The 12,740-nt window shown below is 47.3% G+C and overlaps 2 protein-coding genes across 12 annotated transcripts in view; one reads left to right on the forward strand and one right to left on the reverse strand.

The window, feature by feature from the left end:
- The window catches only part of DNAI1 (dynein axonemal intermediate chain 1), a 69,600-nt gene extending 59,325 nt beyond the window's left edge, over positions 1 to 10,275 (reverse strand). For all 4 annotated transcript variants that reach the window (XR_011253899.1, XR_011253900.1, XM_069573957.1 and 1 more), the window contains exon 1: positions 9,423 to 10,275. Coding sequence is in view for 2 of the 4 variants with exons in the window: in XM_069573957.1 (XP_069430058.1) it covers positions 9,423 to 9,476 (54 nt within the window). In the remaining 2 variants the exon portion in view is untranslated. The remainder of the gene's footprint in view (positions 1 to 9,422) is intronic.
- Positions 9,874 to 12,740, forward strand: part of FAM219A (family with sequence similarity 219 member A) — a 60,399-nt gene continuing 57,532 nt past the window's right edge. For 3 of the 8 annotated variants that reach the window (XM_069573963.1, XM_069573967.1, XM_069573968.1), the window contains exon 1: positions 9,874 to 10,267. In XM_069573963.1, coding sequence (XP_069430064.1) covers positions 10,208 to 10,267 — 60 coding nt within the window. In that variant the 5' untranslated portion in view covers positions 9,874 to 10,207. The remainder of the gene's footprint in view (positions 10,268 to 12,740) is intronic. The other 5 variants (XM_069573964.1, XM_069573970.1, XM_069573965.1 and 2 more) reach the window with 5 other exon arrangements.

Raw genomic sequence — 12,740 nt, forward strand, 5'->3', positions numbered from 1 at the left:
TTCAAGATTTTATTTTTATCCTTGGCATTCAGTTTTTTGATTGTGAGCAACCTACCTTTGGTTTTCCTTGATTTATCCTGCTTTGGGCTCATTGAACCTCTGCTAATATGTTTTCCACCAAATTTAAGAGATTTTTGACAATTTTTTTTTTTTTAACTACTTTCCCTCTCCTCTTCTGCCTTCTGGGATTCCAGCTACTTGCAAGTTACAGATACAAATATGACATATTCCCACAGGTCACTAAGGCTCTTTATTGTTTCTAATCTTGTTTTTTCTCTGTTTTTCAGACTGGATAATTTCAGTGGTCCATCTTCACATTTACTATTAGGACTAGCCAATAAATTTTTCATTTCTGATATTTATTTTTCTATTGTTTCCATTTTGGAGGCTTAGATTCCCCATCCTTTAAGTGAATACATTTTTTAGTCCATAAATGTATTTTAACAACTGCTTTCAAGCCATTGCCTACTAATTCCAACATTGGATATCACTGGTATCACAGTGCTCTCCTTTGGATCTCTCTCCCTGAGCCATGATCAATAAATTGACCCAAGAACTTCCCTGGTAGTCCAGTGGCTAAGGCTCCATGTTCCCAGTGCAGGAGGCCCAGGTTCAGTCCCTGGTCAGGCACAATGCAACTCAGAGTTCATGTGCCACAACTAGAGATCCTGCATGCCACAACTAAAAGAGGGCATATGACACAACTAAGACCCAGGGCAGCCAAAAAAATGAATAAGTATTAGTTAATTAATTATACATTTGAAAAAAGAGTTTAAAAAGAGAAGAAACTGACCCAATGCAGAAAGCAAAGATAAACATGTAACTCATGTTTGGGTGTTCTCCTTCCCTTAGGATTGGGCGAGTACCGAAACCAGCTGCTTCACCTATTGTGTCCAGGATTACGGGCTGTTCATAGTGAGATGGTGAGTCCAGTATGAAATGCTCCATCATGGCCACAATATATTTCCTATGTCAAGGTCTTTAAAAGTTATGCATAGAGTGTGATGCATTTAAAAATTCATTGTAGAAATGTGCTATTAAAAAAAAAAAAAAAAAACCTCTTAAAGTAAAAGGCTTTTGTAAAGGACAGAACCTTTTGTAATGTAAATATCAGCCCTGAATGGAAGCAACAACGTTGGAAAATATCTGAGGCCCTTTCCGAACAATGTATGAGAAAGACTTATCAGAAGCAATGTAGAAGTTACTCTCAATAAAGCAGGTTATATGCTGCACAGGAGGAGCCAAGGAAAGACCATACCTCCTTCTAATGGAAATTGCCCTGCTTCACAGCTTTGACTCCTTAGAGAGTCATAGGACCTTATCCCTCCTTGATACAGCCTAGCGTGAACAGGTAAGCTGGAGACAATCAGATTTTTTCTCCAAGGGTTTGAATTGGGACCACAGAGAGAACTGGTGGAGGGATGTGGATACTGATGGAGACGTTTTATGAGACAGAAGAGGCCAGAATAGCCATGATGAGCTGAAAACACAGTAAGTAACGAGGGAGCTGAAACCATAGAAAAGTTGACTGCTTGAGAAATGAAAATAGGGAATGAAATATAGTTGCTAAGAAAAGTAGAGAGGGGACTTCCCTGGTGGTCCAGTGGTTAAGAACCTGCCTTGCAATGCAGGGGATGTGGGTTCAATCCCTGGGCAGGGAACTAAGATCCCACATGTTACGGAGCAACTAAAGCCCATGTGCCACAACTACTGAGACCTTGAGTGACAACAAAAGATCCTGAATGATACAACGAGGATTCCACGTGCCTCAGCTAAGACCCAGTGCAGGCAAATAAATAAATATTAAGAAGAAGAAGAAAAATAGAGAAGCTATGAGAGACATGGAGAAAGAAATTAGTACCAACATCTGTTTCAGAACAAAGAGGTTTCTGAGTCTAATTCTAGGCTATTTATGTATTTATAATATCTACCCACAAACCCCTAAAATATACACCTTCCTCTTCACCATCCCACCTTGTATTTGAAGTAACATAAGTGAGCCTCTATTCTTCGCCACTTACAGAGCTTAGCTAAAGGCACATATATTGTGCCTTACGGTTTTCCAGGCTCATAAAGGGCAGAAGTTGGATAGGCTCAGGCATTCCAGGCAGAGGGAACAGAATCATTAACAAAGATGCAGGGACCTGGATCCAAGTGTCTGTCCAGGGATTAGCAGATTTGTCTTATCCATTTGTATTCCAATTTGTTCCAAAGCAAGATTTGAGGCTGAATGTATGACACATGGAAAAAATAAGTAACTGAGAAAATGGATGTCTGATAGGAATAGAAATAGGAAAAGAAGGTTAATATCAGGAGTGGGGTCCCTAAAAAAATTAACAGAATTGGGTGCTTTGACTAAAACAAAGGAGGCATGAGTTGCTTCTTCTGCAGGCCTACAAGGAAAAGTTAGCGTTCAGGGTATTGCAGTACATACCTTTCCATCAGACTTCCAGGGTGGCGCTAGTGATAAAGAACCTCCCTGCCAATGCAGGAGAGGTAAGAGATGTGGGTTCAATCCCTGGGTTAGGAAGATCCCCTGGAAGAGGGCTTGGCAACCCACTCCAGTATTCTTGCCTGGAGAATCCCACAGAGAAACCTGGCAGGCTACAGTCCATAGGGTCACAAAGAGTCGGACATGACTGAAGCAACTTAGCATGTATGCACACACCTTTCCATCAGTCATTATTTACTCACCCAGTAATTCATTCAGTCATTATTTATTCATCCAGTATTTATTAAGCATCTACTATGTACCAGATGCTAGGATGGCAGCTAAAGAAGAATAAAAGTTGAGTTGGTCCCACTCCAAGGGTTCTCAAATCTAGGAAATGAGCTAAACGGAAGACATAAACACACTACCAGAATCCAGAGACTCTTTGAATAGGACAAAGTATTGTGAGACACAAAGCAGGGAAACCAGTTTGATCAACAGCCGTGTTCTTTGATCACTTCTTCCATACCACTCAGTCTCAGCAATTGGGAAAATTGAACACTCCATACCAATTTCTAGCTGGCAGAAAACAATTTCATATGGCTTGTTCACAGCTGGAGCCAGAGAACCAAAATTATTCTTCAGCATCTGCTTGCAGGCTGCAAAGCCCAAGGATAAGCACAAGACACCTCTACTATTATTATTCGACTACCTGGCAAGTACTGAATACTAGCAATGTGCGGTAAACGAGGTGAGGGGTAGAGGATGGGGGTGGAGACCAAGCTCTGGCCTCAAATGCTCCCAGCTGTTTTGTAATCTGATAATTGTGCATGAAAAACCTCAGACCATAACTCCGAAAATAGCATGACTGTAATCATAACAAAATGGAACAACCACTGGCAAAATTTATTTTCTAGTTATCACTTCCAGAAGGAATTCTGTAACACTACTAGGGAAAGAGAAAAGAAAATTCTTTCAACTTCCTGTCACTAAGCCTCTGAATTATCCTCATCTACATCCATCCCTTCCTCCTTTCTCCTTTTCTGTTATAAAGTGTTCCACCCCTTGGCCACAACTGACCCACTTCCACATCCTCAGACACTTGGTTCTAGTCTTCATTTTATCTCTTTCATCTTCAACTTCTCTCTGTTTCTGCCAGGCAAATGCCTCACCTTAGCATTTAACATATTCAAGCCTTAATTTCATCTGAAAAAAAGAAATCCTGTCTACATGGTCTTTATGCCTTCTTAGCTCAATTCAGTCTGCTTTTTATCTCTAAAATTGTTTCCAAGACCTTAGTCTTCTAATCTCTCTGGTCAGTTCTTATCCTACATGTTGGACCTTTGTCCAAACCTTGAATCATGGTGTTCCTTCTAGAAATCTTTCCTGATTTCCTCAGAATCAGTGTTAGGATCACCAACCACAGGTTTCCACTGCGCCAGTGCTACTTCCTCAGCTGCTTCCCATAGTTCTTGTAACAATCATTCATCAAGAGCAATGGCCACTGTGCTAGGAGCTGAGAATACAGCTGTGAGGAAAACCATCCACAGGCCCTGCTCTCAAGACTTCACAGTCTAATGGGAGGGACATACACTAATAAAATAATTACACAAACAAGTGAATAATTACACCCTGCGATGCATGCTTTAGAAGAGAAGATCACGGACAATGAAACTATAAATATAGAGAAAACTTCACTCTCTTCATTAACAAGACACAGACCATTAAGGTGGTTGTGGGGGCTGCTGTTTGGACCAGAGTCTTGTGAGTGAGTGCAGCGGTGAGGGAGAGAGGGCATGGAGAATGTTCCACAAAGAAGGGACAACAAAGAACCGAAGTATAGCAATGACTGGGGAACAGTGGTACAAGTGAAGGCTTAGACACCCAAGCAGACCTCAGCCCATATGGGCACCTGAGGGTTTTTTGTTTGTTTGTTTTACCTGAGGGTTTTTTTAAAAAATTGGTCCCTCTTTGGGACTTCCCTCATGGTCCAGTGGCTAAGACTCCAAGCTCCCAATGCAGGGGGGCAGGGTTCAATCCCTGGTCAAGGAACTAGATCCCACATGCTGCAACTAAGACCCAGGGCAGCCAAATGAATAATAATAATAATTAATAAGATAAACAACTGGTTCCTCTCCTAAAAGAAGTAGGAAGTCACTGAAGGGTTTTGAGTGGGGGGTGGCATAATCAGATTGACAGTTGATCCCTTGGTATGGTATAGAGAATGGATTGGAAGGGACCTGGGTAGATGAGGGGAGTACCAGTGATAAAGCTTGATGAAGCTTTTACAGCTGTCGAGGTGAGAGATGATGGTAGACAGGGCTAACGGGGTGGCCATGAATAGGAACAAAGTGATCTGATTCAAGAGATTTAGGAAGTAAAGGGGCAAAGTCTCAGATCGAGGGCTTGAAGAAGAGATGAGGGTGAGAGTGTAAGGATGTGAGGAAGCAAGGATGACACTGAGAAGGGTCACAAGAGGGAGGATCTAACTTAGGACAAAGAGAAGTGTATCAACTTGTCTTCGATTCTGCTCACCTCCTCCTGTCCTTTCTTCTGTGGATCCCAGGCCTAGTCATCAGACTCAAAATCTCTGAATCATCTAAGACTGTCTTCTGGCCTTGCAACTCTTGCCCACTTACCCCTACCCTCGCTACACCTCATCAAGATCAGTATTTCTTAAAGTATTGTCCCAGAGGGGCTTTTGAAGAGATCACACGAAGTGATGCAAAAAGACAAGACTTTCCTTTGGTTCCTACAGGCAAATGATGCAAAATTCCAGACTTTTGATTTTTTTTTTATGGTAACTGAGTTATAAAAGAGTACTAAAACTTGTTAGTCATAAACTAAAATTAGCCTTTAACTGGAGTTCACAGAAGACTCTAATTCAGTTCTCTGCTGAGGAGTCTGGCTGTCAGGCAATGTTTGGCAACGATGCAAAATTCCTCTTGCATACACACATGCAGCCAGTTGGAATTCTCGAAATTTTCAGGAAGGACACTCTGTTATTGGGTATTACCAGTGATGTTTTGAGCTGGTCCTGGTTTATGGTGCCTGACGTTCATGAATTTTAATTACAAATTATGATTCATGGAGCTTCATCATGATCAGTTTAATATGCCATTGTTATTTGATTAACCCTCTGGAATAGAGGGGAACATGTCTCTGACCGTATTTCCTGCCACTTTCCTCCTCCCTTCCTCGCTGATCCAGAACATGTGTGAGCAAGCTCCCATCTCAGGAACTTTACACTTACTATGCCCTCTGTCAGGAATGCCTTCCCCCCCAGAATATCACACAGTTAATTCCTTCACTGCCTTCAGGTCTTTCTCAAATGTCACCTCTATGAGCCACTGCTTCCCCCCCGTCTCCCCTGCCAAACCGCTATGTTGAAACCATAATATTCTGGTTCCCTGAACTTCCTGTTCCTTTCCCTGCCTTATTTTTCTTTAGGACACCCATCATCTGGCAAACAATATATTTTACTTATTTGTTTATTGACAATTTATCTCCAACTAAAAGATAAGCTCCCTGAGAGTAGGGTTTTGTGTTTGTTTTATTTGTTGCTATATCACCAATGGGCTTCCCTGGTGGCTCAGTGGTAAAGAACCTGCTTGCCAATGCAGGAGACACAGGTTCAATCCCTGGGTCTGGAAGATCCCCTAAAGAAGGAACCCCCTGAAATGGCAACCCATTCCAGTATTCTTGGCTGGGAAATCCATGCACAGAGAAGCCTGATACTATAGTCCATGGGGTTCCAAAAGAATCCGACACAATTTAGTGACTAAACAACAACAACAAATATCATCAATACCTAGAACAATACCTGGCATATAGTAGGCGCTCAATAAATAATTGTTGAATGAGAATATTTATATCATCAGCATTTTTGTCCTCAATTTCCAATGCCCAGCTCTTGAAGCATGGGTACATATATTTCAAATCTGAACCATTCACAGCCTTACTACCAAAGCAGATATAAATATAAACCCAGGAAAGTGTGCTTCTACAGTTACAATTCCTTGTTATCACTCCCCACCAGTCTCCTCATCCAAGGCTCATGCTTTTCTATCCTTCAAACTCACCCAGATCAAAATTTCCAAACAACAATTGGAAGCATTCAGAATTCATATTCCACCCATTTTCAGGATTTAATATATTCCAGGCATTGTGCTAGGTTCAGGGGAATCAATAATGAATGAGACAGACATGATCCTTGACATCAGAGTCTTGACATTTATAGTCTAGTGGGGATATCACTACATCCTGCCTCCAGAAAGGGACCTTAACCCTTGATAGGAGAATATGCTGGGCAAACTGAGATGTGATGTATGAACAGGAGATTAAGGAGAGATTTGGGGCAGGTTGGGATGGGGCAGGTGGCAGCAGACAAAAAGACTGTACCAAGAAGTCAGAGGAAATAGCAGTGTCAAAGGCTTAGAGGAGAACAACAGCATGGATGTCATTTTCCAGGAAGTGAGGGCAGTTCCGGTGTGGTGGAACTGAGGGATCTTCACAGAGCAATGATGAGATCTGAAATCAGGTGGGTAGCAAAGGTTAGACCTGCCAAGGCCTTCTAGGCCATACAAAAACATTGATTGGACTTTTGGGACTTTATTCTGAGAGCAAGAGGGAGCCAATAGAAGACTTGATCACTGATACAAACAATGGAGTTTAAATTCTTTTCCATCCCCTGACAAATCCAATCCTGACATTCCTTCTCCACTGCAAGCCTCCAAGTCATAGCTGCCTCCTTCTGAAGCTTCTCTGCTGCTCCAACCTACATACCTCTCTCCCTTTTAACCCCAGAGATTGCATCCTCCCTTATCTTTATATGCCCCTGTTCTGTCTCCCCCACAGGCCTGAGTTTCCAGAGGACAGGGACTTCTCAAGGTTCTCTAGGTTGTCCCACATCCAGTTCATAACTGACCCAGGTTATAGGCCTCATGGAGACAAAAGAGTGATGAATATAACCTAGCACAACCCAGCTTCTGCTCACATCCCACACAAGTATATTTACCCTGTTCTAAAACAACCCTTCCTTCCAAAGCAGCAGCATTGGTGTATGCAAGGCCAGTTGACCCACGTTTCTATCTTCTGTTTGCTGTCACCTCTCTCCACTCTCAGTTTACCTAAAACCGCTAATGTCTCCCCTAATGGACTGGAGAAACTGATTCCCAAGCTTGTTCAAACCCCTAGAAAAATCCAATCTGTAGTTGACAGAAGCAGACTAGTAATTACTTGGGGCTAGGAAGTTGGGGAGAATGGACTGGGATGAGGTACAAGGTAACTGGGGAGTAGAGGAAGTGTGTTATATCTTTATTGTGGTAGTGGTTCACAACTGTATAACTTTGTAAAACCTGTCAACATATACAACTAAAATGGTCCATTTTGTTGTATGTGAACCAGTCCTCAGCAATGCCAAATTTAAAACAAACTGCATGTATATTATGAGTCAGCAGCCCCAAGGACAGTACGAGTTTCAAAACACAGTTCAACCCTGACATAAAACTAGGGCAAGGCCATACGGGAAAAGCAGCCTTTCCATGGTTGCAGAGATCTAAGAATGGTGGGCGCACCTGCTATGGAAGGCCAGGTGAAAGAAGCAAAGGAGACCGGGCAAGCAGTATGGAGGGGTGCGTGCTTAGCCGCTTAGACGCCACTCCATGGACTGTAGCCTGCCAGGTTCCTCCATCCATGGAATTATCTGGGCAAGAATACTGGAACAGGTTGCCACTTCCTACTCCAGGGGATATTCCCGACCCAGCGATCAAACCTGAGTTTCCTGCATCTCCTGCGTTTGCAGGCAGATTCTTTACCACTGTGCCACCTGGGAAACCCAATATAGAGGAAGCCAGACCCAAATATGTAAAGTCATAAACAGCAGGCACACAGATACGGTCTCCAAATCTCAAAATACCTAGGCCTGAGATATTATTTAAGAATAAATAAATAGGAGCCCTGCTTCACAAAGCAAGAAACTGCATATTAATTGTAAGATGATAATTCATAAAGTGAAAGTGAAGTGAAAGTCACTCAGTCCTGTCTGACTCTTTGCAACTCCATGGACTATATATAGAGTCCATAAAATTCTCCAGGCCAGAATACTGGAGTGGGTAGCCTTTCCCTTCTCCAGGGGATCTTCCCAACCTAGGGATCAAACCCAGGTTTCCCGCATTGCAGGTGGATTCTTTACTGACTGAGCTATCAGGGAAGCCCGATAATTTGTAAAGAGTTTGGAAAAAGTGATCCTTGAAGAACTGAGTGGCTTTGTCACAGAGAGCTCCTCAAGAAGCTGGGCCTTGCTTCTCCTCCCAGGGTGAGCTGGGTGGGTTAAGAAGGGTGACTCTTAGGTTTCCTGTGAGAAGAGATGACATCTGTCCAGGTGGCAACAAGGGCAGTCTGGATGGGCCAGTTTGGAGTGTGCAGTGTGTGAAAGGAGATGGGAAAAGAGCTTCTTTCCTCTTTGTCTGAGTGCTCTCTCCTCACAAGTCTCCCAAAACAGAAGACCTGAAGCATACAACCCCATATAATCTGTGTCTCTGTACAGTTCTCCTGCACTTCTTCTGTGAGCTCCCAAAGGCCTGTGTCTCCACCTAGCCCAGCACTGGGCACTCAGAAAAAGACGGGAAAAATAAATTCTTTGGGACAAGACTGTGACGGCAATGAGGAACATATTGGTAAGAGAGGGGGTGGGAGCTTAAGGAGGATGGGCTGGTCAGGGTGGGTCATGGAGTGAGGGAATGTAATGGTGAGAGGAGGACAAGTGAAAGAGTGGTAGGAAACAGCAGTTTGGGGCAGTGTGGGAGAGGAGGCTAGGATTAGTGGGAGAGAGCAGGACCCGGTCAGAGGTCACTGGGAACACAGGCCAGGAGTCACAGGGAGAAAGTCAACAGGGAAAGGAAGATGAAGCGTCAGTAGCAGAGGTATGATCGGTGGTCACTGGCAGCGAAGGTCAGAGGTCATCAAGACAGAGCAGGTCGAGGTGTTTTACCTGCTTACGAGGAGGCGGTTGTTTGTGGGGCATCTTTGAAGAGGCAGGAAGCATCTCAACACTTGGAGCGCCTACAAAACGCTCCTCTGCCTGAGGACAAGAAGTTTGTCCGTCCCCTCAATAATGCACAGAAAATCCAGATTCTCTTCCACTTCAATTCCCAGTCTCAGAGGTTCTTTGGGGACAGCCGACGTTGTGGGTCCTCCGCGCCCTTGCAGAAGGGAATCGTCTCCTCCCTCGACGCGGTTACCCGGCAACTAACCAGCAGCCAAGGCGCAGGCGCCTCTGATGCCCCTCCCGGCTCGAGGGGAAGGCGGGGCTAGGCGCGCGGGGAACCACCGGCTCCACTAGGCCCCGCCCCCTCAGGCAAGACGACCGGCCGCCGCGCCACTAGAACTCCTGCATGCGGGAGGGACTCGGTCTCCAGACACCGCCTCCTCATGAATAATGCAGGATTCAGGCGGTGTCCCGGACCCGGAAGTGGAGTTGCCGAGTCACCGCAGTGGCTGAGCTGCTGACAGGAGGCGGCGGCGGAGGAGGAGGCGAGGCAAGACCTGCGGCTTTGCCCGGCCACTGACGCTGTAGCGCTAGGCAAGCCGACGGAGCCACGCCGGCCTCAGCCCGCCTGCAGATCTCCTGCCCCGCGCCCAACCCTCCATCTGCCCGACTGGTCCGGGGCGGCCTAGTCTGCACCACCCACCCGGCACCTGGGGCCGCCGCCCTGCGCGGTCCCCGTCGGCGTCCCCGGCCGCGCCCGGCCCCCGGCCCGCTCGCCCGCCGGCACCATGATGGAGGAGATCGACCGGTTCCAGGTGCCCACCGCGCACTCGGAGATGCAGCCGCTGGTGAGGGGGCGGGCGGCGGGCAGGCCAGGGCCGGGAGGGGGCGCTGCCGGAGGGGGAGGGAGGGAGTCCAGCCTTGGGGACTGTGCGGACGCCTCGGATGGGGTAGAGAGCCAAGAAAACGCATCGCCGGGGGAGGGGTACTTGTAGGACGAGAAAACCGTGGGAGAATATGTGGGATGACAGCAAAGAGGCCTGTAAGGGCGGAGAGCACTGTCAGCGGAGGCAGGCCGAGGGAGCTACGGGGAGCGCCGTCGGATGGAACCGAGCGGGGGCACAGTGGTGCACAACGTTAGTGGAGGCCCATAGCGGGGAAAGGAAGGGAACTGTCATGGGGCACCGCCGGAGGCAGGCCCAGGGGGCGAGGATGGGAGGTAGGGAGGCGTTTACACCTAGAGGCCTATGATGCTCAGAGCGGGGGAGGGGGCCAGGAGCAGTCAGTCTGACGGACGCGAATAGGTTTGTAGACGAGGAGGGGCCTGCCCGACAGTTCACTGGCAATGGGTGGGAACGCGGGGCCCGGGCCGAGGACCGGTAGGGGGACGGTGTCCATGCAGGACCCGGGGATTCGGTTCTTCTCCGGAGGAGAGTGCACGCAATCTAGGCTGGGGATGCAGGAGCCGGGAAGAGGAGAGCACGGCGGCGAGATGGAGAATCCAGGGCTCAGATGAGAGAGCTCGGAACCGGCTGGAGAGGGGGCGGGGCCGCACAGGAGCCTCCTGTGCCCACCGGTTCGGAAGAGCCCCGAGCATCCTAGGCCTGCGTGCTGGGAGCCCTTGCTGGGCTCCGATCCTGCCCGCGGTCCGGGAGTCAGGGAAGAATGATGTCATCGCTGCCGGCGCGGAGGGGATGGAAGGGGGAGGGCCGTGCACGGAGGCTGGCCTGGGAGAGACCATTCCCACTGGGGTCGGCTCCCCGTGTATACCTGACTGGCTTGTACATTTGCCCGGGGAGACACGCTGAGGCCTAGCGGCGGCGTCTCTTCCACTGATATAGGGAGAGGGAGAAGGAGGGGAGTGCCTCGGCTCTGTTCGCTTTGCTTTTCCTTCTTTCCCACTTGGAGTCCGGGTGGGAGCTGGAAGGAGGCAAGGCAGGCCGAGAATCTGAAGGTGTGGGTGCGGTATTCTCTGAGCTCAGCTGGAGCTGAACAGAGCTCTCCAAGTCTTGAAGCTCTGGGGTTCCTAACCTTCTCCCCTCTGTGTTACGTGAACGTGAGGAACAGATTCTACCTTTGCCCCCCACCCCCACCCCGGCCCTGGCTGACAGATGTGCTTTGTGGCATTCTGAGCAAGTAATGTGTCCATTACAGCAGCCAAGACAGACCTTGACAGGGACCCATGACCTACTCTAAGCCACACCTTTTGGAGATGGTAGAGGGAATCATTAGAGGCCACCTGGCAGGAGACGTGTCGCTTTTTCCTCCTTTCCTGATGACTTAGTTCTAGGAGCCCAGAGAAGTTCTACAGAAGTGTACAGTATTAAACGGGGGAGAGAGATGCTGATGGACTTTTTTCCTAGCCTGATGCCATTATTGGATTGTTTGAGGGCCAGAAAATCCTGCTAAGAAGTCTGTCCCATGAACCTGAAGAACTTCAGGCTGGCTAAGAGAATGTTCCTTTCTGGATTATCCTTCCAGCCAACCTAGCTTATCAAGCTAGACTGCCCTTCCAGTTCTTATCTAAGCAAGAATCAAAAGGAGGGCAGATGAAGGAGCAGAGGAAGAGATCCAAGGCATCAGAAGAGAGCACGAGTTGGTTCTTGCCTCCTATCTGGGGTTACTAAGATGGGAGGCAATAGCTGATTTCCAGGGAGCGGGGAGAAGGAGAGGGTCACCAGGCTCCCCAGTCATCCCTGATGCCTCTGTTATTGAATGAAGTTATCAACAATGGTTTGTTTGAGTGAGTAGTGTCCTCAAAAGACTTCTGAACTATTTCTGGTCTGTGTGGCTCCAGAGTAGAAGTGCTTCTGGCAAGGAGGCAGTTATCAGAAAAGCTCTGACTGACTTTAGACTCTTTTCTTTAAGGCTAAAGGAGCACTTCTCCGCAAGAGGATACTTTGTTGAGGCTGAATCTTACGGAAACAGCAATACAGTCATCCCCCATTCAGGGGTCATAGCCATTGCCCTGCATGTCTCTACCTCCCCATCTCTGTTCCAACGTCAAAGTTGAGGATTCCTAGAACTCCTTGAGCTTCCCAGGTGGCACTAGGGGTATTGAACCTGCCTGCTAATCCAGAAGACATGAGACGTGGGTTTGATCCCTGGAGAAGGGCATGGCAACCTACTTCAGTGTTCTTGCCTGGAGAACCCCCATGAACAGAGGAACCTGATGGGCTACAGTCCATGGGGTTGCAAAGAGTCGGACACAACTGAAGCAACTTAGCACGCGTGCACACACTCACAGAACTCCTTAAGTGCTCTTTGTCCTATTGAGACCAATAAAATCTTGTGTGGAGTTTCCCCAAGAGTCTTCATTTT

The sequence above is a fragment of the Ovis canadensis genome, chromosome 2 (genome assembly GCF_042477335.2).
Source record: "Ovis canadensis isolate MfBH-ARS-UI-01 breed Bighorn chromosome 2, ARS-UI_OviCan_v2, whole genome shotgun sequence".
Lineage (NCBI taxonomy): Eukaryota > Metazoa > Chordata > Mammalia > Artiodactyla > Bovidae > Ovis > Ovis canadensis.